The following is a 26,878-nucleotide window of genomic DNA, read 5'->3' as shown; positions in this document are numbered from 1 at the left end:
TTTCTCTACTGCTGCTGCTGCTGCTGCTACTCAGTCAGATTTCTCATTCTTGTTGGACGCTCAGATCGATAAACATATGTGTTTCTAGTGTGCATTGCTGGTACTCCTGTTCACATCAACCAATACAATTGGATGCGGTTATGGAGGTAAAGGAGACAAAGGACCCGGTTAAGGAATAGTGTATCGCAAGGTTCCACATGGCAACATCCAGTGTATCAAACCCGCTATCCGTTGTTTAGCTCACCGTGATGGTGTCAACGAAACCCTTGCAAACCGACGCACAGAAGCCGAAGATGCCAAAGCCAAGGAAAGCAGTAGCGACTCCGAAAAAACTACCGCTGCCAAAAAGTTAACTACTACTACATCCGACTGAAACCTCATTACATTAGCACGCAGCAGATTCCATACAACCCATTTAACCATTCCAGTTCTTTTCAGGACTTTCGATATTGCTTTGAAACGAAAGAGTTTAATTTATTGTTTTCCACTTATCATAAAAATGATATAGAACTACGATCAAAAATACTGTTTACTTTTACATTTTCTTTGATCATGTGTAACTAACAGGAAACTTATCACGTCAGAAACATACTTTCCATCAACCAACCTGACTGGATGCGGTAAGGGAGGCGAATGACATATGTATGTATATATATATATATATATATATAGCGAAACGGCTCCGGTCATACACAGCACGTTTCAGACAAATGCCTCAAGGAATTTTCTAAAATAATATTTTGCCGATGCCTTTGCGCGAACTGCACAGGCGAGTAGCACCATAATAGCAAATCAAATGTCGAAGTTTGTGATATGGGTGCGTTCATCGCTATTCGGTTCGGCGTCGGTTTAACCCTTTCATTACGGCAGTGTGCTCCGCCGAAGTGCTACCCCTGTACGAAGCACTGCGCCGAAAAGTATGCACATCGCGCTGGTGTGATCGAAGAGCAGTATGAATTTCATGTCGTCTAAAGACGACGCTCGTACACACAGCTCGTCGCGTGGATGTCATCTATAGACGACATTCGTACACACAGGACGTCGCGCGGATGTCGTCTACAGACGACGCTCGTAACGGATGGGTTAACCATCAAAAACTACGCTTGGCAACATTGACATCTGGCAATTTTCATATAAGATTTTTTCCCCGCATGTTAAAAGTGGTTTTTCATGTACATAAAAGCGCAGCGTAGTATGTCAACTGCTTCCCGGTTAGAAAATAAATGAGCGACCCGTCCAATTTCAAACGCTTATTGCTCATTCACTTCATGATGGATTGATGAGATGTTTGCATCATACGTTGTCGGCACTCCATAATAATTTTTCACATTGAATAAAATAATATATATCATGTAACTAACAATTGATCAATTAAAAAATCTCAACCACTATCCAAACAGAAGATACCTAGGCCTGATTGATCGAAATTGACGTCATTTCTTTTTCGCGCCCGATTCGTTCGTTCACCGGCAAGCTGCATGACAATCGAGGAGGAGGCGCCTACTTCACACATACCAAATGATATAAAAGGATGGAGCGTTCGTGGATTTTATTCATTTTTACAACGGACGTGGAACGGACAACAGTGGAGAGCAGCAGCAGTGGACGCGGCTAATATATAGACGAGCATCGAAGCTGTGTGGTCAATAGGCTAGCTGTGCCTCACATCAAGCTTCTATGGCAGTATAAGCAGCGACAAACTACTACTACTCTACTAGTGGCAGCAGCAAGCATCGCGAGCGGAGCATTTCGGGCACGCTCTCTCCATCAGAAGTGCGAGCACACGCTTCTTGGAATCGTGAAAGTGCAGCAGTGAACTTCAAGACGAGCATCGAATCTGAGCGGCCAACAATTGAGCTGTGTCTCATATCGAACTTAAGTGGCAGCAGCAGCAGCAGCGGCGGTAAACATCGAGGCCTAAATATGTCGGAATATATGTTCACGCAATATGAGCGCCAATCTCGTAAACGTGCATCGGAGCTGAAACAACTTTCTATCACTGATACCGAAACCTCGATTGTAACACTGGTGAAATGAACAAAAAATACCCAACAACCAAATCAAACGGCCCTTTTCAGGGCCATCAGATCATTATCAAAGAGTTTAACAATATATTTTTTCAAACATCCAAAATCAGCATGCGACAGATAGCCTAACGTAATCCTACGTCAACTATGCGGTCGTGTCTCGGACACAACCTTCTGTGACTTTTTTATAATTCAGAATGTTTTGGAGACCTTTTACTTTTCTATAATTTTCGTCTCCAATAAAAACCAGCAAAAAGAGAAAAAGGAACACATATAACGCAGCAATGATGTAAACCTATTAACATGTTTATATGTTTGAGAGTCGTAATTTAATAACCGTTCCTCCTCAAAAAAAAAAAAAAAACACCAACGCACTGAATCACTGTGAGACGTTGCGATCTAGCGCCGGTTCGATCCCAGACGAAATTCAATCTGTCTGGCCGAGCCAAATCACTGCTGCTCTCATTAGCATCCAGCGCACAGGATTTCCTCTCCTAATCCATTATACCATTCTCCCTTTCGGCCGCGCCAATCGAGCCAAAAGTTCAACAACCACCGACTCGTTCCCCCTCTCGTGTGTGAGGGGCCCGGGCGGAGGGTTTGGAACTAAAACCGGAAGCAGAACGAAATTTCAACGCTTCTTCTCTCAAGGTCTTCCAACTTACAACACACAGTCGGTCATTAGCGCTTGTTCTGATTAGGACAGCACATCTTGGCCGAATGGAACGGGACGCGGGTGCGCGCGAGTTCGGTACGGTCCGTTCCAGTGGGAAACCCGCCGAAGATTGAGAGGAAGGGGCGAAATAATGGACAGAGAAAGAGTATGGATTTCCTTTTTCGGAGTGCGCTGCAAAAAAATAACATGAATTAGAAGATCATTTCTGACAGCTACTGGGGTTGTTCTTCCCAACGAGCCGATGATTGATGGATAGAACGGCCGCATTTCGCGAACCAATGCTTTCCCGAACAGAAGCTGCTGCTGCTGCTGCTGTTATGTTGATTGCTAGTTTGGTTCCACTCATGATACGGTGGGAAACACTTAGGTACGAAGCTGCATATGGCAGCTATGGTAGCAGCAACATACTCAGACTTTGAGGTGTTTTAACCTATCGATGTGGAGTTTCAAACCTGATTGATAAAATTACCGATCGGTGGATTTCCATCGGCCCTCCCTCAATTCTGCTATGCAAATTACCCGGTTTCTTTCGGCCTCCCTCCAAAGTTTTTAATCGTTTTGACGTGTTTAATTAATTTATTTTTATTTTTCCTCTCCCTTTTTTTTTGCAGGTAATGTCGTGTGCCAATCATTGAAAGGTTAAGTCTGCAACTTCTAGCGAAGTGGAAATCTGCCGCGCGATCAAACCGACCGTGTGAACAACTCACAGGTGTGCGAATGAAATTATTTGTGTTCATGTGTGTATGTGCGCGAATCCATTAGATTCGTATCTGACGCTAATCCACGTTAGACATATCTCATACGGCTTACTCAAGCGCGGTCGTATTCATAAAAGCGCTCGAAATGCCGAGCCATCCCATCAACCTTTGCGATGGGAATGAGGATGAGGGGGTAGGTACATCATGTTCTGACTGAAAGACGACGCGGAACGGTTTATGGATTTTAATCGCAACGAGTGCGATAATGTGGGAATCCTCGGATTCATTTTCCACATATCTAAAGTGACCTTTTCTGGTTTGATGCGTTTCAATGTAATGTATTTGGTGGTAATAAAGGTACGGTAGGAAAAGCTATTTGTGTCTGGACGGCGTTATTTTTTTATTCTGAAAGCGTATCAATAGTTGAAAAATAAAGCATTTGTGAGAGCTAAGTAGGTTTTCAATTATGGGAATCAGAGTCTTAGTTCTGAGTTCAACAAACGAGTTTCACATCTTAAGTTTTTTCATACTCTAGATTACAAAAGTTTATATTTAGATTATGAATTCCAATGTCATTTTTCCGAGTTAACATATTTCTATAGAAATCATTGAAAATTAACTCCGATTACTACGGACTTACCAAGAAATCCTTTCTATTTTTTTCATTTGGAAACAAGAAGCTCCGACGGATTTTTGGAATAGATTCTTAGGACGGGCAATTTAATTATTGGAACATACATTAGTTTTTCGCATTTCTTTGTCAATATCGATTACTTTAAAGGGAATGTTTAAAAAAATAAACAAACAAATCATACAAAACTCACTCTCGGATGTCTAAATAATAAAATCATCCATAGAAAATATGTGTATGGTGATTGACACTTTTGAGTGATTGAGTGATTGAAACAATTTTACTTACATTATGTAAACGAAAGTTTATCTTGTTCGTGACTGTTTGAAGGGTCACATAAACTGAATTCTTGTTTTCTATTTGTTTTACGATTTGGGAGCTGATTGATAAAGTTATAGTCTTAAAGGAACAGCAAACCTTTCTGACTATAACTTTTTTTAAATTGAGAACTTGAGTTTTTAGTTGAGAAGTTGATCTTGATCGCTTAGCCGGTAAAAAAAAGAATAGCTCTTTTCTTTCGTACAATTTTTCAATCGTGGTTCAAGAATATCATTAATTTGTTGGAAGGATTTGCTCAACTTATCTATTATCATTATTCGGATACTTGATTTTCGATGTTGTAGGCATTTTGAAACAAAATAATTTCAAAAAAGCGCATCAAAACGAAAGCTTAAAACCGATGTAATTTTATTTATGGGAAACGTTACGATAAAGTAGAAGGAACAAATTAATACACCTCTAAGTAGAATTAAGAAGATTTGGACGGATAATTCTATGACCTCTATAATTTGTTTATGACTTATTATTTAAGTTAGGGGATTCCACGCCTTATTTTTGAGGGGGAAAATCAAAATTAAAAAAAACCAAATTAATTTTAAGAAAATCGTGACCCAAAAACTGAGTTCCAATATTAAAACATTGATTTCTCAGAACGTCCCTATTCATTTTTTTAAAGATATTTTTATTAGAATAGTATTTCGGACTTAACAAAATGAAGACATGAGTTTTGAAAAAAAAAATCAATGCTTTGCGAAATCGAAACCAATCAAGAATTTTTTTTATAATGTAAATAATGTTCATAAAAACATACATTCTGCTGAACATTATGACTAAGGTTTCGAAATCGTATATAATCTCACAAACATGATTTTCAACATATTGAATTTTGAATTTTTGAATTTTAGGAAATTTTATGACAAAATAAACCGTTCCATGACTTCTACGAAATTGTTTATCAACAACCATAGGTTAAATGAAATAAATTTAAAAAAATAGATATTACCAAACGTTTTTTTGAGCAAATGAAAAAAAAAAACAAAATAATATGCGTTTCATGTTGAATAGAACCTTATGCGGGTTTCACGCAGACATTATGTAATTAGAACAGTGTTGAAAAAAAAACATCTTCGCTAGGCTCAAATGCATAGATTTTCGGGCTAGGTTGCATCGGAAACCTATATATTGGGTTGGGAAAAAAGAAATGTCGTATATTGTCAATATATGGCAACACTTAAACATATCTTGTGTTGTACTTATCGCATAGGGTCATACTATACGGCTATTTAAAGACGACAATCTGTGCTACAAGTGTCGTTTTGACAGTGTTGTGATTGTCCTTTTCAGTCTCAAGTTATACCGCGTCAAGGATGGAGTCCACCAAGCAAGAAATTCGCCACATTTTACGTTTTTACTACCTGCGAGGTAAAACTGCAACGAAGTTTTACCGAAAAAATTCGTGTAGTTTATGGACCCGATACTGTAACGATTCGCACAGCACAGCGTTGGTTCGATCGATTTCGTTCTGGTGTAGTGGCTGTCGAAGATACACCCCGTACTGGTAGGCCAATCGTCGTGGAAACCGATAAAATCGTTTAAATCATCCATGTAGACCCTAGGGGGTCTTCGAAGCCACTTGGTTACGCGTTCGCTTACCAAGCGATCGATCGTGAGTTCAAACTCAGGGCCCTTAATTGAACATCTTTGTGTTATTATAGAATAACTACGTCCACGCAACCATCATCAGCGATGGAAATCGATCCATGGTTGAACAAAGATCGATTCATCCATACAACTGCTCTGCTCTGCAAGAAACATCGGGCTGCTGTTCTATAAATAACCCAACAATGATCAATATCAACTGTCTCCGCTGTCCGGTCTGCTGAAAACTGGCTGTCTGAGTTTTTTGCAAATAAGGAAGGGGGTTTATAAGGGGGGGGGGAGGGGGGGGATAATGAAGTTGCCTTCTAAATTGCAACAAGTTTGCTAACAGAACGGCGCATATTTGACTTAAATTGGATAATTTTAAGTATGTTGAATAAAGCGTCAAATTTCGATCAGAAATATGACATTTCTTTTTCCCCAACCCTATATTTCAAACGAAAACCAAAATGACAGATTCAGACAACCAGTGAATATGAGCAAATGAACTTTTGTTCTTCAATATGTTTTGAAGTTTATTTTTCCACCCAGTGTCATTTTCATGTTGATTATTCAAGATGCCAGAATTGAATTTCCTTTTAGCCAAATGAATATCAGCCGTTGTTTACTTTTAACCTGAGGCAGCTGTGTGCGGTTGGTTTTTATTTGTGCCGTTGTTACCGTCTCGCCAAACAAAATCCTGGGTGATTTCTTGTAAAGTTGTAACTCTGGCGTTTTTGCTCTCTTAATGGTCCAGGCTGAATAATTTTTTTAATTTTGAATTTTGAATCAAAATCATTGCCAGAATGAATATCGTTTGGAATGTGATGAATATCAATTTGTTGCTTTTGATATTCAAAGTATAAACAATAGTGAAGTTATGAATCCCACTCAACACCGCATTCACACATTATAGCAATTTTGTTCATTCATCAGCGATGTGAACAAAATGAACTCGTTTGTTATTGTCATCTATATAATAAGGGCAGAGTGTTTCAAGCTGAAAAAAAATCATTAGCACTGAAACAAAATTATGTTCGTTACTCGTGAATATTTTTTGATATTCTAAGACACTGAATTAGAATGTATGATGTCAAATCAACTTACAAATAAAAAATTGTTTGAAAATTTGTAGTCGTCGTCTTGAAAATTTAAAATGTAAAATCTGACATCCCAAAACTGGAATATGGATCTTAAAACGGAGTATAGAATAAGGTATTTGAAGTTTACTAGTTGTGTAAATATGGTATCGGGATTTTTGAACAGATTTAAAGGAAACGGAAATGAAAATGAAAAAAAAATGGAAATGAGAATTTGAAAAAATTAAATTGAATTTGAATTAAAAAAGTCATTTTTGGAAAAAAGGTCGAAAAATGATTTTTCTGGCCACCCTTAAATGGAAATGGGCACCCTAATGAAAAAAAAACTGGTGTAATATTTATCGATGAAGAACAAAATTACCACCTTTCACAGATGTCTGAGAACCATTATATTTGTTTGAAATAGAATGGCTGCTATGAGAGGAGGAAAGAGGACATTTATCAAATTCGGACAAAAAGAATATTAAATTCAATTCCTCAGCTTCACAGTTATATATTAGTTTTCAATGTAGTCAGAATTAACGCAATTACATTTCTCCCAACGTTTGTTTTTCATTAACACGTTGAGCCCAGCGTCGGTTCCTAGGGGCCGATGTTGAGCTCTTGTTGTGGGCTGAGTGGAAAGCTCAGCATGAAAAATTTGGGGCTCAACGTGTTAAAGTATTTTTGTTTTACTTTTTTTGAATACAGGGCGGATTCGATTATATACAGCCTCCAAATTATTTTCACTGTATATAATTAAATCCTGTATACAATCGAGGCAAAAAAACATATATATTTAGTTGTTTTATGTGTATAAATTTTTGTTTTTTGAATTTAGATGAAGAATTTAATATTTGATTCATTCCCTCAAAGTCAGGGGATTTTTTTTACATAAAAATCCTAATTCTTTCAGGAAGTGAGATAATCATATTTGATGGAAGAAAAATAGGTATATGTTCGAATTTCAATGCCAGAGTTATTACCCTTTTCCTCTGTTTCGGGCTCTGTTCAGCTCTAACTGGCTCTACTTTAAAAAGTACGTAACGTAGGGCGATTCTGTTACCTCCATTTGAAAGATGAGACAATTAAGTATAGTAAAAACTTGTGAAACATTTTAGATGTTTCACAAGTTTTTACTAGTGGATTTGAAAAAACATTTTGGAAGTGAAAAACGTGAAAATTAGTATTTTAATTTTATTCAAAAAAATGCATATGATATGAAATGCACTTGTTTGTTTCTATCAACCAAATAAAAGTCTCAAATCACCCTATAATTTGTTCTTTGACACCCAACTTCTACCTGTCTTAATTTTGCTGCAATACCATTTTATACAATTTCTGGTGAAAATTTTCAAAACTCACGATTTTCACTCAACCGTACTTACTTGTTGTAGCTAATTTGTAGCAATATTTTTATACCTATAGCCTCCTTCAAGATATTTTTTAAATATATAAAATTATATTATACATATTAATAAATTACATTTTTTAAATTCAACAAATAGCTTTGCGCAGTGGCGATATCGTAACCAATGAGGCTTTAGCGAGGTGCGATTATTGCTAGTTGAAAAAAAAATTCAACAACGTATATTATAGATGACCTTTTTTCATTTAAAAGTTCATGACAGGTTAAAAGACCGGTTTTGATATGTTTCGTGTTAGAAATAGAATCTATATGCTATTCTGTGTGACAAACTATGTCTAAATTTTTGTCGTAAGACTAACCATTCTCGAAATATGAGTATTTTACTAGAACCCTATCAAGGAAGCGCCCGTTAATGGGTTCAATTGCAAAACTGTTCATTGATTGATCTTTTAATCTACCCTTTAAAATTACTTTTTACTATAAAATTCCTAGAACTTGTACCAAAACTTCTATCATTATAAAATCAGATTATTTTCAGACATAATTCTCGTTCAAGATTTTTCAACCACTTGCAAATAACATGTTTCTTCGTTACATGGAATAAATATTTGATACAGAAAAAAAAAGATGGAATAAAGACAGCCCTAAATCGGACAATTCGTTTCTCGAGTTTTGCTCTTATCAACACATTCGGTGATCCATTTTTATTTGTATATAGAAGATGATATAGGAGTGCGTTTTATCACATTAAAAAAAATCAATTATCATGTTTGGTTGGAATACGTGTATTATTTTCATGGGACCTCCTATCCATTTCAGAGAGGGGAAGGTGTCATACCATCATAGAAACATTTCTCATACCCAAAGACTCTCACATGCCGACTTTGGTTCCATTTGCTTGATTAGTTCTCGAGTTGTGCAGAAATTTATGTTTCATTTCTATGTTGATTAAATCAAAAGACGAATAAAATCCTGGTTTGACAACTATCTAGCTATTTATTTGAAAACAAAATAAAGACTTCTAGGATTTTGGTTTAAATAGATTGTAATATTTATTTTCATTTTTTTTTCTTTTCTTACGCTAGCTTACATAACATTTTGATATCAGATTTAGAAATCAGTTAATTACAAATGACTTTGGCCGATTTGTACATAGCTTTTTTTAAATTTTATTATGGCAATAAGCAAAGGTTGATGCACAGAAGTGCCGTCCTGAAATGGGCGCTCGAACCTCGGTAAATGCACTAATAATAATTCTAACGAGCTAAAAAAAGCAGCTCCTCGTGGGACATAAAACCATAAAGTGGTGGATTATGGAAAAAAAAATCCTCCCCATTATAACATTTACCGTCAGCGGCTCCGTAGCGTAAGATAAGCCTCCAACTTTGTCGGGGAGGGGATGCATCCCGAGCCCGCCTAGAAAAACCATCAATCATCAATCAACGCGCATCAACTCTCCTACAAACGGCACTGTTGGGTGCAAAAGGCAACAGCCATAAGCCCAAGTCTTTTCAATTTTGCCAATTGGGTTCGCGTAGTTAGAAATGAGAAGTTGGAGCAAAAAAACTTATAGCATGAGGGCACACGCTACGATCGCCTTCCCGCAGGATTTATGAGCACGCGAGCGCATCTTCGCCCGGACAGGTTATGGCTAGGAATGCTGGAGCTGTTCCTGTTTTCTGCTTTTTGCGCTGAGCTGGCTGGCCACCAAAAAAGGAACCGTCAAAGACGCGTAAAAGTACGTGCAATTCCTGCACTTTTGTCGCTAATTGCGGCTAGCCGCGGCAGGATTCCGTTCCGATCGGCAGCGGTGATTGGCTGGCGTTGGGACTCACAACGCTACGAACGGAGCAGGACTTTGTCACTTCCGAGATTGGGTTGGTGGGAATAGATTTTAGTTCGAACAAATTTTGAATATTTGGACAAAACCCCGTAACTGGCAACCCTGCCCGCGATCCTATATAGAGGGTGTCAGCGCGCTGATCATGTTTATAACTAATGCAAAAGAAGCACATCGTTTTTGCCTTTTCTGGGATGCATCGTGTGCAAGACGCGTCCGGGGAGGGACTCCTCCCCTCCTTCCACTCTGTGCCCAGGCGAAGGCTGCCACAGAACACAGATGAAATGATGAATAGGAATGATTCTGCAAGAATTGTTGGCTTATTGAGTGCTCTCTAGGACTCACACACGGGATGGCGCGGGGGATGGTGTTTGGACACAAACGAGTAGCTGCAGATAAAGAGAACCTGGTTGAAAGTGGCTGCATCGCATGTTGTTAGTTGTTGCTGTTGGGTTTTCTTATTCAAGCTTGGAGAAAAATTGCTGTCCGTTACAACCTTAATGGGAAGGCATAAATTCGCCAAGAAGAAAACATGTGCATCGACGGAAGGACTCTTCACTATTCTGCTCGATTCACTAGATCGGATTAGAGATTCTCGGCAGCGAGCGGAGCAGCAGCAGCATCAGCGAGGGAGGGGTCTTGAAATGAATCCGGTGCGTTTCCGAGGGTATAATTTCCGAGTTTAAAAGCACTTAATTCATTAAGCCATGATTAAAGGGGAAAACACATTTAGAAAGCCGATTTTTGAAGGTTTCCATCCGCTTCAACCCTGACTCCTTCCGAGCCCTTCAACTCAGCCACTAATGGTCAATAACATGAAGCTTCGAAGCTAGAGTTGGTGGAGTTTCTATTCGAATGTTCAATAAAAATTCTGCACTGTTACCACCGCCAACCGCACTCACTCTTACTGCACTCAGTCTTCAGCCCCCTCCTTAATGTACAACTTTTCCTACAATCCATTGGGTGAGGAGAGGAAATAAAAAAAAGAAACACTGATCTTCACGAAGGAAGTCACCATCTTCGAAGCTATTAAGGTACGATCGCTGTTCTTTATTCAACTCCTTATTTTCTTGTTAGCCTTTCCTGCAGGTTGCAGCATTGCAACCCGGTCACGAAAAGAATAAGTAATCTATGAATTCTTATCTATTCTCTGCGGCCACGAGAATATATTTATATATTTGTGTTTGCCCATTCTCTTTCCATCCCCCGCTGCCATCTTGGCCCAACCAGGCCCCCCCCCCGCCCTCCTCCCAGCGAAGAAAGTGGTTATAATGAAACAAATTTAAAGATGCGGCGAGAGAAGATTCGACTCCAAACGACTCGGAGACCACGACGACGACGACGAAGACGACTGTTCATGTTCATGTTCATGGTCGCGTCGCCGTATTCCCGTCCATCGATGGCGACAACATACAGTATCATTGAATTTGTGCCAGTTGCTGCTGGGTTACACGCTGGCCTCGGCTGCCTCTCGATGTTACGTTTGTTAAAAGGCCTTTCTCGAAGTCCGTGACCATGCAGCCAGTGCAGCCAGTCTTTATATTTCACAGCGTTTTGAAATCAAACGATGGTAGTGGTGTTAGTGTTTCTGTCCCATCATTGTGTTTTCTATATAAAACTGAACCGGCGTCCGTTCCGATCACCAGTTTTATTCCAATTTTTCCTGGTGATTGTTGTTACTAAAATTTATAATTTCTTTCACTTTTATAATCTCACCGGGTTAACTGTAATGTTTAGATCATTCCAATTCAGAGAAATAATCACGAGAATAATTACAACAAAATATAATTTGGAAAAATGAAAAAAATTGCTACTTTACCTCTGATAACAACAAATAGATGTGAAATAAGCAGCAAAAATTAAACTGCTCAACTGCATTCGTGACAATACTGTACGAAGATACAGTATCCATATACACAGTGGTGTGAATCAGTTGACATACCCTAAGGCAGAATAAAATTGTTAATATTTTAGTGAAAATTATTTGAATATTTGACCCTTGCTGACCCTTAATTATGCTTCTAAAATTACCCAATATTTCCTCCAAAACATATCATTATAATACAAAATCATTCTCTGGGATAATTTTAGATAAACGTTTATCACGTTTATCAGTCGTTTAGAAGAAAATATAGGAGGTTGTGTCCAAGACACGACCGCATTGTTAACGTAGAACTACGCTGTTATTTAATTCAAGTCGTTTGTTTATAACTGCGGATATTATTTTATAATACTACGAAAATTTTGAAATAACCATTCTACCAGTTTGGTCGCTCTGAAATGTTTTTTATTGTAAAATCATTTGACGATAATTGTTTGATGATTCATTCTTGTGCTCGCAGAACTATACATGCTCGAGGTAAGCTCAGCTGTCATCCTTAGTGGAGAAAGTTCCGCTACCGACAAGTACACACTTGTCGTGACAAGTGTATGTGTACTTGTCGAGTGGGCTAGAGGACTTTATATAGCATTCCGGATCCCGTCCTTACAAAGTATCGTACGATGCTTGGCGTCATCACACATCAATTGTGGATTGCGAGCTTTGTGCTCAGTTGGATGCTGTGCTGGAATTGGTATCGGCTCCACTGATGAGTTTAGCAGAGATGTGAGCAGTGAAATCCGCCTGTTATCCCTGCGCTAACTAGGTTCGAATTATAATAACTCTACACTGTGCTACCTCCTGATTGGCTAACCGAAACGAGTTCCGTCTCGCTTAACGACACATCAATTCTTCTTGCCGTGCTGCAAGTTCCCCTGTTTTTTTTGGAATGGTTTCTGTTTCTCTCTTATTCAATTTGTTTTATATAATTCAATTATTTCTTGTGTGGTTATTCATATTAACAAACAATATTTTTTTTATTGGTATCAAAACTATCACCAAGTGATTGATCTCAGCTTGTAAGCTTTGAAAAAGTTTACAGGTGGATCCTACACCACATCACATTTCCATTATCATATTGACGAATTTTATACCAACTCGACTGACCATCTCACATTGAGTAATCGTTGTGGGTGTAAATATATTGGTCATTTAAGCATTTCAATATACATGAAATCTACAGAAAAAATTTAAATATCAGGTTGGGGAAAAAGTAATCCATTATTTTTGCGTGAAATTCAAAATAATATGCTTCGGATTGTCCGATTTGGGTCAAATATGTACTGTTTTGTTGTATAAATTGTTGACATTCTAAAAGTAGTTCCAAAATGACTCTCTCATGGAATTATTTGTCCTTATTGGAGGAAAAGTCTAGCGATATATTTCTATGATCTTTCCTTGATCCTAATTTTTTATCACTCAGGAGGTTTTACAATGTGAAAAAAGGTGGTAATCGCTTCCCAATCAAGCTCCCGGAGTTGTGTGGCTTTGCGTTGTCCTGATGGAACACAAAACCCCTTCTGTTGGTCAAATACGGACGTTTCTGGTCAATATTGATCAATGTTCATAAATATTGAATACTAGCTGACCCGGCAAACTTCATCCCGCCCAAAATTTGATTTTTTGTTATCAATACCTTCAAACATTCACGTTTTCTTACTTTTTTTGGTGTTTGGTGTTTTTGTTTTTTTGCAGAACTGTTCATTGATTGATCTTCTAATCGACCCCGTTGAATTTACCTTTTACTATAAAATTCCTAGTACTTCTACCAAAACTCATCATTATAATATCAGATTATTTTCAGGCACAATTCTCGTTCAAGATTTTTCAATCACTTGCAAATAACATGTTTCTCCGTTACATGGAATAAATGTTTGATACAGAAGACATGATGTAATAAAGACAGACCCCTCCTCTTTTCTCCCCTTAGAGAGGGGGGAGGAGTGTCGAACCACCTTAGAAATATTTCTTCCCCATAAAACCTCCGCATGCCAAATTTGGCATTTTTTCGATTGGTTTTCGAGTTATGCAGAAGTTTGTCTTTCATTTGTATGGCAGCTCCCTCTTAGAGAAGGGGGTGGAGTGTATAACCACCATAGAAACATTTATTGCACTCTAAAACCTCCTTATGCCAAATTTCGTTTCATTTGCTTTATTAATCCTCGAGTAGTGTAGAAATTTGTGTTTTATTTGTATGGCAGCCGCCCTTTAGAGAGAGAGGGAGGGGTCTCAAACTATCATGAAAACCTTTCCCGGCCTCAAAAATCCTTACACACCAATTTTCACGTCGATCGGTTCAGCAGTTTCCGAGTCCATAAGAACCAGACAGACAGACAGACAGAAATCCAGTTTTATATATTGAATATTGATCACTAAAGCCAACTACCGAAAATTGTATTAGTGTTTGTAACGGAGTTTAGCGCTTAATGCCGCACTTTATCACGATTCTTACGTGGATCATAGATGTTGGGTAACAGGGAGCTCGCCGGGCGGTGCAACGGGACGGGGTTTTTACGGGCAGCTATTCCTGAATGTCTTTCCTTGTCTACTTAGCTCTGGACGGTCCAACAGTGGTACTACACGTGCATCGGCAGAAGAGTGTACCAATTACTAGGGAATCTTCTAGCAACAGCAGATGACCTCATTCGTGAGGAAAACCGACCTATAGCGACCAGTAACTAATGGGTGTTGAAATAAAAAATGAGAATTTTTTCAATACCTTTCAGTAACTCAAATAAAGAGCGTAAAATGTTCTTTCTCTAAGAAAATTGCTCTTTGGGCTCCCTAGAAACAGTAGGCGTGTTTAGTTTTGCTAGTTTGAATTTAGTCAAAGCAAAGATGGCGTCGAAACAGCACGTGCTCCGCGAACGCTTTGTACGGTTCTACGAAACGCATTTCCAGCAAGGAAAAAAGTTCACGGTGGCACATTTTAAGGAAGAAAATGTATCTGTCAGTACAGTATATCGTATCCTGGGTTCCATGAACGTAGAGCCGAAGGTCGGAAGTGGTCGTCCGGTGACGATAATGACGAAGCAGAGGAAGACATCGTTAAAGAAGCTGTTTGACAACAAGGACGCAACCAGCCTGCGTGACGCCGGTCGGAAATATGGCTGCTTCCACGTATTGATCCATCGGACCCTTAAGATGGAAGGAATCGTCTGCAGGAAGAAGACGAGGTCGCCGGAGTACACGGAGGAGCAGATTGAGACGGTTAAATCACAGTGTCGGTGGATGACCAAAAAATACCGCGGGACGTCTTTAGTTCTGGACGACGAAAGCTATTTTCCGTTGTCCAAAACGCATGTTCTAGAAAATGATAATTACTACTCCAGCTACAAGTCATTCACACCGCCTGAAGTGAAATACAAGTTCAAGCACAAGTTTGAAAAAAAGGTTATGTTGTACATCGCCATTTCCGACCGGGGCATTTCAAAGCATTGGTTTAAGTCGAGCGTTCTGGCAATCAACCAACAAATCTATCGAGAAGAGTGCCTCGATAAAATCCTGCTGCCGTTCCTGAACGAGCATCACGCGGATGGGAAGTACGTCTTCTGGCCGGACAAGGCGTCTTCCCATTACGCCAAGAAGACGCTGGCGTATCTTGAGGAGAAAAAGATACCGTTCGTGCCGAAAGATCGTAACCCAACAAACTTGCCCCAGTGCCGCCCAATAGAGGACTTCTTTGGCTCACTCAGTGCCCTAGTGTATAAAAACAATTGGAGGGCCAAGGACACGAAGCAGCTGACTACAAGAATCCGGAATTACATCCGGAAAATTGACGTAAGTGCCGTACAACGTTCTTGTGAGAGCATCGCGACAAAGTTGCGTCGAACAGCAGACCACGGCCCTTACTCAAACATCCACTGACATTTTTTTGAAGAAAATACATTATGTTATTAACAAAAAAATACTGAAATCGATGAATAAAAAAATAATTTTTTTATATGTGATTGAAAAAATTCTCATTTTTTATTTAATACCCGTTAACGAAATTGCAGGAAAAACTACGGGTTTTCGGAAGCGAGCAACACTCAACTTTTTACTTCCGTTCTACGTAAAGATAGTCCCACTTTATATCTATCATTAGGTGACATGTTTTTTTTTACGCGGATTTTCCAATCAACGCGGTTTTTTTTACGTGGATTTTCTAATTAACGCGGTTTTTTATCACGCGGATTTTCCAATCATCGTGGTTTTTTTAACGCGGTTTTTTTACGAGGCACGTATCCCCCTGGGTGTACCTACAAAATACTGGTTAAAGGATGAAATGCAAAAAATTTTTTTGAATTCTTATAAAACACAAATAATTTTAAAAAAAGCGCTGGAAAATAATTTATTTTAAAAATTAAAATTCATTTTTCTCAAAAACGTATTTTTTAAAAATTCTCAAAAAATATATATGAATAGCCCTTACAATTTGCAACAAGTCCACTTTTACAGGAAAAAAGTTTTTCTAACAATAACTTTTTCATGTTTTCTTTGAAAAAAATACAACTAAGCTTAATTTTGTTTTGTTGAGTGTATTTGATAATGTTCTAGATCTTATTAAAATATGAACTTTTGTCGAAGACGACAACTTTCTATCTATTATAGTTTCTGGAATATAAGACAATTTTGTATGGAAACCCATAAAAAAATAATGTTTTACTCGTAACATTTTTGTGTGTAAATTCTCACGTTTGACATGTTTCTAAATAGAAAAAAAATTAGCAGAGCAGAGATTCTAACTTTCACATTATTTGTTTTCCGATGATTGTTTTTCAAAAATTTGTTTGATATTTTTTAAATCAAAACATCTACAATTTCCTACATTTCATGTTTTGACTTAAATTTTGTAGATCTCAAAGATTTTTTTTTTAATTTTGAGCTTTTCTTTTCATTTTATTCTCGAAAAATCTTATTTACAAAATGTTGGTTAAAAATGAAATGTAGGAAATTATTTAGGTTTATATTAAAAATTATAAAATAACTTTTTGAAAAAAAAAATCATTCAAAAAAAATTATTTTGAAAATTAAAATCCATTTTTTTCTCAAAAATAAGTGTTTTTAAAATTCTAAAAAAATTGATATAATTATAAATTTCAACAAGTCACCTATATTTATAAATTTAAATTTCCTTATAAATTTCAACAAGTCACCTATATTTCGGAAGATGGGGACTTTTACAGGGAAAAAGTTTTTGTGATAACAACTTTTTTATGTTTTTTCTTTAAAAAATAACTATTAATGTTTAACTCGTAACATTTTATGTACAAATTATTGGGAATCTGAAAACTTTTTTTTTATTTAGAACAATGTGAAGCATATATCAAACGCAAGAATTTTTCTCAGGAGTCTTCACATAAAAAAGACTTGCATTCCACAAACTAAAAAAGAAAAACAGTTGACATCTTCGTTTATATTTTAATAAGATCTGAAACTTTGTCGAATACACTTTATCGCTATCTGGACTTCAAACAAAATTAGGATTAGTTGTAATTTTTTCAACGAAAGCATGAAGAAGTTGTTGTAAGTAAAACTTTCCATCTTGCGATGTATGGATGACTTTTTGGAAATTGTAAGGGCTATCCATATTTTTTTTTTGAGAATTTTTAAAAAATACGCTTTTGAGAAAAACGAATTTTAATTTTTTAAATAATTTGTTTATTGTTTAATTTTTTTTTACAAAATTTCATAGCTCAAAAACCATGTTACCTACAAAGTTTGGATAAAAGGGTGAAATGTAGATTGTTGTTTATTGTTTAAATTTTCACAAAAGAATGCCATTTATTTAAAAAAATCTTTTGCTGAAAAAAATTATCCGCTGTGGTAGGAAGAGGTATACATCAAAAATCGGTAGGTTTAGTGTTAATACCACAGCTACTTGCTATCTGCAACTCCCTGTTACCATCGCTAACAAACCAATATTTTTCTCAACATTCATTTTCAATACCCAGCGAAATTGCAAACCGTCCGATAAGATAAAGTACGCAAGACAATAAACATTCTGCATGGAGCCAAACAGCATATGCAGTTGACTGAAGTTGTTGTTTGCAATCGGTGCTTCGTATTATGGATCATCAGTCAGGAAAACTAGTGGTTATGGCTACCGGTTCGAGTTCCGAACGAGGTATCGCAGTACTACTATGACAAAGGCAAAAATGCATCTTAAACTGCCAATAAAATTTGTGTGTTATGGACCCGATACAGTTTCCATTTCCACCGCACAACGATGGTTTCAACGTTTTCGTTCTGGTGTAGAGGTCGTCGAAGATGCGCCACGCTCCGGAAGGCCTGTCGTCGAAAATTGCGACAAAATCGCTGAATTAGCCGAGAAAGACCGGCATAGTAGCAGCCGTAGCATCGGCCAAGAGCTGGGGATAAGTCATCAAACCGTTATTAACCATTTGAAGAAGCTTGGATTCACAAAGAAGCTCGATGTATGGGTGCCACACACGTTGACGCAAAAAACATCTTTGACCGTATCGACGCATGTGAATCGCTGCTGAATCGCAACAAAATCGACCCGTTTCTGAAGCGGATGGTGACTGGCGATGAAAAGTGGGTCACTTACGACAACGTGAAGCGCAAACGGTCGTGGTCGAAGCCCGCTGAAGCGGCTCAGACGGTGGCCAAGCCCTCATTAACGGCCAGGAAGGTTCTGCTGTGTGTTTGGTGGGATTGTCAAGGAATAATTTATTATGAGCTGCTTTCCTATGGCCAAACGCTCAATTCGAACCTGTACTGCCAACAACTGGACCGCTTGAAGGTAGCACTCATGAAGAAGAGGCCATCTTTGATAAACAGAGGCCGCATTGTCTTCCATCAGGACAACGCCAGGCCACACACTTCTTTGGTGGCGCGCCAGAAGCTCCGGGAGCTCGGATGGGAGGTTCTTTTGCATCCGCCGTATAGTCCGGACCTTGCACCAAGTGACTACCACCTGTTTTTGTCCATGGCGAACGAGCTAGGTAGTCAGAAGTTAGCCACAAAAGAGGCCTGTGAAAATTGGCTATCCGAGTTTTTCGCCAATAAGGAAGCGAGCTTCTATAACAGGGGTATTATGAAGTTGGCATCTCGTTGAGAACAAGTCATCGAACAAAACGGCGCATATTTGACTTAAAACAGATGATTGTAACTAATTTTATGAACAAATGAAAATTCAAAAAAAAATACCGCAGGACTATTTTGACAGCCTAATACTTAGGTACTAGCTTCCGATTGGATTATGCTTAAAGTATCAGGCCCAGTCACACTGAGACACTGTTGACCGGATGAGGTGGACATTGCTAATGCTATTATGAATGTGCTGCGAATACCCCAGGTGTCTAGGAAGTTTCCATGAACTATACATAAAGTCTGTTGAAGAACATTTGTTTATGCTCACTAATTTGGAAATACCACTAGTCAGACAAACAGGTTGTAACGGCTGTTCCTGTCTGATCCATTGTGAATTAAAGCCGAATGCTGTGAAAATTGTTGTATTTGAAATACGAATCGTTCCAATTGGCTTCGCGAAAATAGAATACTAGGTTTACGCAAATTTTACTAGTGTGCAATAGTTAAAAGTGTCCTGAAAGTATATATGATTCGAAAAGCAATGAGCAGATAGTTCCCCCTAAAATGAACGAGTAAAGTCCAGATAAAGCCATAATAATTTGTAAGTCTGACTGTCTCTTAGACTAAGATTACTTTGGGAGTCAGGTATTTTTGGAAGTGTGGATAGCAACAGATAATGGCTTCATTGTTTTGACGCTAAAATATCCAACCATCCAACCCAACGAAATCACGCACCGTTTTGATTAGATAAGGCTCCGTGACCGTTAGATAGCATCATGAGCAAACGACAATTCATTCAGTTGATCGCAGTTGTTCGCAATCATCGTTTGTTTCCAACTATGGACCGTTGGACTGGAAAGGTGGCTGTGGTGACCGGTGCGAGTTCCGGAATCGGTGCCGCAACAGCGAAGGAACTAGCCAAGGCCGGAATGGTCGTAATCGGGTTGGCGCGTCGGGTGGAACGAATCGAAGCACTGAAGCAAGAGCTGGATGAAACCGTTCGGCAGCGCTTACACGCCATGCATTGTGATGTCACAAAAGAGGAATCTATCCTGGCTACCTTTCGATCGATAGAGGAAACATTTGGCGGGGTGGACGTGCTGATCAACAATGCTGGCCTCGCCAGTAGGGCCGCATTGCTGGAGCCAGGTAATACCGACAAACTACGGGTAGTGATCGATACGAATGTGATGGGATTGACGCTGTGCAGTCGGGAAGCGTTCCAGTCGATGAAAAATCGCTCGGCCGATGGACATATCGTGCATATCAACAGCGTTGTCGGACACACAGTGCTCAACTTTCCTGGCACGAACATCTATTCGGCGTCCAAATTTGCAGTGACCGCCCTCACGGAAACGATGAGACATGAGTTGAGAGCAGCGGGAACGAAAATAAAAGTTACGGTGAGTTCGCTTGTCGCTGCGGTTATCTCAGTGAGGTTCTTGGACTTACATTTAGACACCATTGTTTCAGAGTATCAGTCCAGGTGCTGTGAACACAGAGGCGCTTGGATCCGATTGGGATGTCTCAAAAATGCACATGCTGGAGCCAGTTGACATTGCTGATGCTGTTTTGTACGTATTGGGTACACCTCCGAGAGTACAAGTTCATGAGTTGATGATAAAGTCTATTGGAAAATAATAAGCCGTGCATACAAACGTGTGAGGAACGTAATTTGTTGCAAGTAAAGCTTTGGCAGTTACAAATATTACAATTATTTTAGGATAAAATATACTCAAATTCAAAAATAAGGGAAAGTCATCTACGTATTGGTTTTCATTCCTGACCATCTTAGATCAAGCGTATATAGCTTAGCTAACTCTAATCAAACGTGAGTACTCTATAAAACCTGTACTGAATTCAGAAATGAATATATCAATCATACAATAATTCCACGAACATGAAATCTATTAAAAAAATGGTTCTGATTCTGCTCAAATCTCATATACACTCGACAAAAAGTGGAGAAGAGATCAGAATGCGAAGTCGAAATTTTTAGGTCAATTTTGAAAGGCTGTAACTTCGCGAAAAATCGACGCATGAAGATGGTATGCATATTTCGTTCATTCCGAGTGTACGTATAGTATTTTGTACTTTTGGTACAATTTGCGATGAAGTGTTCCTCTAATTTTCTCCAAACATTGATCGATAGGCTAAAAAAATGGCTAAACGTATCAATACGGAACGTTCAAAACGGGTTTTGCGAATGCATTGGGCTAAAACTTTTTTGCAAACATTAGAACTTACTGCGATGTTTGCAGAACAACAGAATATTTTGTAAAACACAACGAAGAACCTGTTTTTGAGCTTTTAAAGGGTGTGTCACATCAAATTGCATCACGGAAAAAACGCTGTAGAAATTTAATTTTTAGGAATTATATCTTCAGCTTTCGCTTATAATCAGATAAGAGTGTATAGATCACGTTGGCCATGCTTCACTGTCAATTTTTCGTAAATTTGGAAAAATGTCGTCGAACGAAAGAGAGCGTCGTGAATTAATCCTGTGCACTCATTTCGAGAATCCGGGACATCGGTAAGATGCTGGGAATCGTACAATCCACGGTCAGCAGAGTACTAAAACGATACTTCGAGAACCTAACCATCGACCGGAAGGTGAAGAACGGCAAAAATGGATGCTCCGTCAGTGAAAAAGATCACAAGCGCGTAGTTAAGCAGTTTAGACGTGATTCGAGAACCTTTTATTTGAATCGATGCAAACAAAATTTAATTTTTTTTTCGTCAAAGCCACAAGTTATCCAAAACAAAAATATGTTTGCATCGAAATTACCTACAGGAACGTTATAGGGATCAATTGAAAGCTGGTTGATATGGTTTATTGTATTTACTATTAACATAGTTGGTAAAAAATGACGTTTGTCTACAAAATCTTCGAAGAAACAGAAAAAAAACTGATTTTTATTTCTTCTCAATACTATTGTCCACTACATCTACAAACCCTGAAAATGTTGTCTTCAAAACAATGTACATCCCATCTTCATGCGTTGAGTTTTAACGAAGCTACAAGATTTCAAAGATCACCTAAAAATTTCGACTGGCGCTTTGTTACTCTAGTTTTTTTTTGTAGAGTGTACATTTCGACTTAAGAGCGCGTCATTCAGAATTAGGGTGGTCTAAAGAATCGGTTAAACTGTCAATATGCTCATTTTTGTTAATTTGTAACTTTGAACTGCGCAACGTTATTTCTATATTTCAGTAGACTTTCATAATAATATTAATTGCACCTCAAATCCTTACTTCTAGGAACAAGTATAAAAATGTTCGTTTTTTGTGCTTTTCTCGGTGTCGAGACCTTAGAGACCCTAGCTTTCATACCATTTTTAGGAAGCTGATTTTTTTTACGATGAAATATTAAAAAAACAAACTCAGGATCGCTTTTGTTTTGAAGATATGAATTTTTTATATAATTACACAAATTTCGAATAATATACCGATTCTTCAAAATTTTAAGCTTTCAAAGCGTCCGACCAATAATCGATCTTTTTGACGTAGGACTACGTCTTACCGGAAGATATAGGGGGTGAAATGGAAATCCAGGCACTGAACAAGTAGGAAAAAATTCAAGATTTGGAACGCTTATAACTCGAGCATTTCTCAATAGATCGCAAAGGTTTTTGCATAAATTGATAGGAAATATATCTACGCATCTATCATAACGAATAACATTTCATTTTTCTTGAGATAAATAATTTAATAATTGTCAAATATCAAGCATTGTCAAAATGCACTATGTGCCCATTTTTGATTGGTCCATTTTGTGCTCCTCAAATCGTACCGACCAAAACGGGCAACCAGAGCAGCAGCGAAATAGAATGAAGCACGATTGGAAAGTAAAAAGAAAAAAATTAACGAAACATTGGTCGCAGTCTCACACATGCGTAATTCTCGAGCCAGCCAGTCAGCTTAAAAATCCCCGCTCCGCTGCCGTAACGATCATTCTCATTCAAACCGTACACCACATCGGTTCGCATCACAACACATCAACAAACCAACCCAAGCAGCCATGTCTGGACATGGTAAAGGAGGAAAAGTGAAGGGAAAGGCAAAATCCCGCTCGAACCGTGTTGATCTGGAGTTCCCCGCAAGGGTAGCTAGGCCGAGCGCGTTAGTACCAGTGCACCAGTCCACCTAGCCGGCGTTATATAGTTTCGGCCGCCGAAGTGATCGAGTTGGCTGGTAGAGCTGCTCGGGACGATAAGAAAAACCGCATTCAGAACAGAACACATCAAGACAACAACAGGCAGTTGCAGCGAGTGGCGAGTGGCAAACGCAATCGCAAAACGGCATCAGGTAGCAGAAAAAAAAAGTTTGTTCTTTACACAAACTGCTTTGGTGGCAAAACCAGAACAAGGCGGCATCGAGGGCGTTTGAAATGGTTTTTTTCAAAACCACGAGTACTAAGTTTTCTAAATTGGAACCATTCCATAAAACAAGGCGCTTTTCAGGGCCATTAAACCTTCCAAAAAAGAGTTTAGGAGATACAGTTCAATGCTTTCTAAAACATTATCCAAAATAATAATAAAACACAAATTGATTTTTTCATAATTTGTTTGCCAGGATCTGATGAGTATGTGAATTTGGCAGTTGTTCTGAGCTTATTGATAGTTGGGGGCTTTCCTGATTATTCAATTTTCACCAATTCTTAAATTGTTTCCAGATTAAAAGTACAGTAATTTACAATTAGTTCGACATTTAGCTAATTGGACGGACATGTAATGCGGCTTATTTAGTTGGACATTTTTGTAAACTTAGAGATCCAAATTATGACCCCACATTGAAAGTCGACACTGTACCTCTGTCATCGTAAATGTTCAATTACAGGTTAAAATCGCCTCCAATGCGACACTGAGTGGCGCTTCGGCACGTCGCATTGAATGTAATTTACTGTAAAATACGTCAAAGCTGTGGCGAGTGGCACCAAATCGCTAAACAGGAAGGTTTAGCCGAACAAGATGGGGATATCGAGTGATAACAAAACAATAAACTCTTTAGATTGAAGATAATTTTGTGATCCTGAAATGGACCCTTTTGAGCCTGCATGTGAATCCAACTAGCGAACAAATCGTAATGAATGTATTTTTTCTTCTTCTTTCTTTGTTTTTAAGAGGCTTTAAACTTTGCAGTTCATTCGCCTCTAATGTATTTTTTTGCCATCGCTCCCTTTTAACGCTCATTCGTTCGTCTCGTTGGACTCGCTCCTCTGGCTGAGTCTGCCGATTTGTCTCTATCCTGTGAGTGTGTACCGCTAGAGTATAAAACACGCGGACCCCAAAAAAAAATATCTTATTTTCTTTCAAACCGTAAACCCGTGTGGTTGTACGGCATCGGCATCGTGGACGTAACAAAGAAGGACAAGTTAAGGGAAAGGCAAAGTCCCACTCGAATCGTGCAGGCGTGCAGTTCCCCGTAGGTGTATCCGCCAATTGCTCCGCAAGTGTAACTTGGCCGAACGGATTGGTGCCGGAGCACCAGTATACCTAACAGCGATTATAGAGTTTCGGCCGTCGGAGTGCTCGAGTTGGCTTGCAAAGCTGCTCACGACAATCAGAAAACACGCATCAAGAACAGAGCAGTTCGGCGCTCATCAAGGCAACAATTAGTGGATGGGAAGAAATTTTCCAACTGTGAAAGCTGTGGCGAGTGGCAAACGCAATAGCTAAACAGGAAGGTTTAACCGAACAAGATGGGAATATCGAGTGATAACAAAAACACAACACCAAAGGTTCTTTTCAGAACCATCAACATATCCATAAAGAGTAAACAGTAAACTAATCCATTTTTCAGGTAGATAGGTAGGTATTCACGTATTCAAAATAAAGCAATATAATTAAAGTATATATTTAACAAAAGCTGTCCCCTTTGTATAGTCCTACGTCACTCCGGTTATGTCCCCGACATTACCCACCCGTCTTTTTTTCCTTCTAATGAAAGGACTTTGATTGAACTTTTCAGAAAAAAAATGTAAACTGCGTCCCAAATGCTACTTTTTAAACATCAATTTTAAAAAATAATGTTTTCTATGATTCTTGAGGTTTCGAGGAAAAAAAGAGACCCAAGCTTTTCATATGAGTTTTGAAGAATCAGACTTTTTTACAGAACTATTTTAAAAATCATAAAAGTATATATTTGGGTCACTGAGATATATTTTTATATTTTTAAATATTATTGCATATCGACATTTTTTATATTGTATGGAAAATGTCTCAGTTTTCAAGAAATCACATAAAATCAAAGGTTTTTTTTCTCAACACCTTAAAACTATAGTATTTTTTCCGAGTTTTTGTCCAAAAGTAGACATTTCAATTCTTCGTAGAAAGTTTGGATGTTACAAAAAAAAAGAATAATTTCACACTTTTCGTTTAAAAGTATGCATTTGAGGATATATATATATATATATATATATATATATATATATATATATATATATATATATGTATATATATATAATGTATTATCTGAAAAGTCTATTAGAACGAACATCGTTTACATTCAGGAAATCACAGATCTGTTGTGCGACTCCAAAATTACAAATTCTCAGGAAGGTTTTTGAGGATTTCAGAAGTTATTGACATAGCAGCCAACTTTTTGACCACCCTCATAAAAGTATGCATTCATATTGGATGCATTTTAGATGCTTATGGGATTATGCATTTATATTCGAATTGTTTTATATAATATATAATTATTATTATCGAATTATAGAATTATTCGGAAAGAAACAAATACCGTCGATGGGGGTGAAAATGAGTTATGGGAAAGAAATTGAGTCAAAAATTGAGAAAGTTACTATCAGTAATATATAAATATTGCGAATATTTTTGAAGGCTATAAGTCGTTTAATGGGAGATATTTCAACAACTTCCAATGCTTAATACTTAACTGTAGTAGAAATAGTTATCATTTAATTATTTATCAAAGTTTCATGTGTCGATAGCCATCAAATAGCACCTCAGAAAAAATCTTATGGCCAGCATTATATAGAACTACTAAAATTGTGAATATTGGATAGAATTATTCTTTGAAATCTTGCCAGATGAGTCATTACTGGTTTTGAACATCAAAAAAAAAAGATTTCCATTCGAATTTTAATATTTTCGAAATAATCTCTTATTTACACTGGGTGGGGGTGAGAATGGGTCAAGCACAAAATTGAATTCCATGCCAAACCGATATAGTGATTGTCTGATTTTCATGAAAATAGAATTGGTAGTTTTATTCCTCATCGTAAAATATTAGACCCGTATTTTTTATGTTTTTCATCAGGGTGGCCATTTCAATTTCAGCGTGGTCCGAAAAATCAAAGTTTCCCCCTATTTTCCAAAAATGATCTTTTTCAATAATTCATAACTTTTGAACTACTGGACCGATTTAGATGATCGATATTAAATCAAATTAAAGCCAATGAGCTAGTTTTGTTTGAAAAAAACCAGATTTTGTTTACGTTACTATTCATTGTAATTGTTTTTCATAGCTTACATGGTTTCGGAACTAAGGTCGCCATATTTTTATATGTGGAGGCGATCTGGCGTAGTGGTAACATCCATGCCTCTCACGCTAAAGGTCACGAGTTCAATTCTCACTCCCGACATTCTTCCAAAAATGGAAGTAGAAGTGACGAACCAGCCAAATGAGTTGAAAGTCACTATAATACAGATAAAAAAAAAAATATTTTTATATTTTTCTTGAAAGCGGAGTTTTTTTACATT

The 26,878-nt window shown here is 37.9% G+C and overlaps 2 protein-coding genes and 1 non-coding gene across 5 annotated transcripts in view; all 3 read left to right on the top strand.

Annotated features, from left to right (window-relative positions):
* Nucleotides 1–26,878, top strand: part of LOC129771481 (uncharacterized) — a 695,695-nt gene that overhangs the window by 346,023 nt on the left and 322,794 nt on the right. The window lies entirely within an intron of this gene.
* LOC129772049 (U4 spliceosomal RNA) lies at nt 8,535–8,670 on the top strand. The gene has a single exon (XR_008742552.1). It is a non-coding gene; the product is annotated as a U4 spliceosomal RNA (small nuclear RNA).
* On the top strand, nt 19,922–20,812 carry LOC129771483 (farnesol dehydrogenase-like). Its single transcript, XM_055775164.1, has 2 exons — nt 19,922–20,557; nt 20,628–20,812. The coding sequence occupies exons 1-2, from the start codon at nt 19,931–19,933 to the stop codon at nt 20,793–20,795; spliced, it is 795 nt and encodes a 264-aa protein (XP_055631139.1). The 5' UTR covers nt 19,922–19,930; the 3' UTR covers nt 20,796–20,812.

Source organism: Toxorhynchites rutilus, chromosome 2 (genome assembly GCF_029784135.1).
Source record: "Toxorhynchites rutilus septentrionalis strain SRP chromosome 2, ASM2978413v1, whole genome shotgun sequence".
NCBI classification, from domain to species: domain Eukaryota; kingdom Metazoa; phylum Arthropoda; class Insecta; order Diptera; family Culicidae; genus Toxorhynchites; species Toxorhynchites rutilus.
The sequence above is the reverse complement of the archived record's forward strand: the minus strand, read 5'-3'. Positions and strand labels throughout refer to the sequence as shown.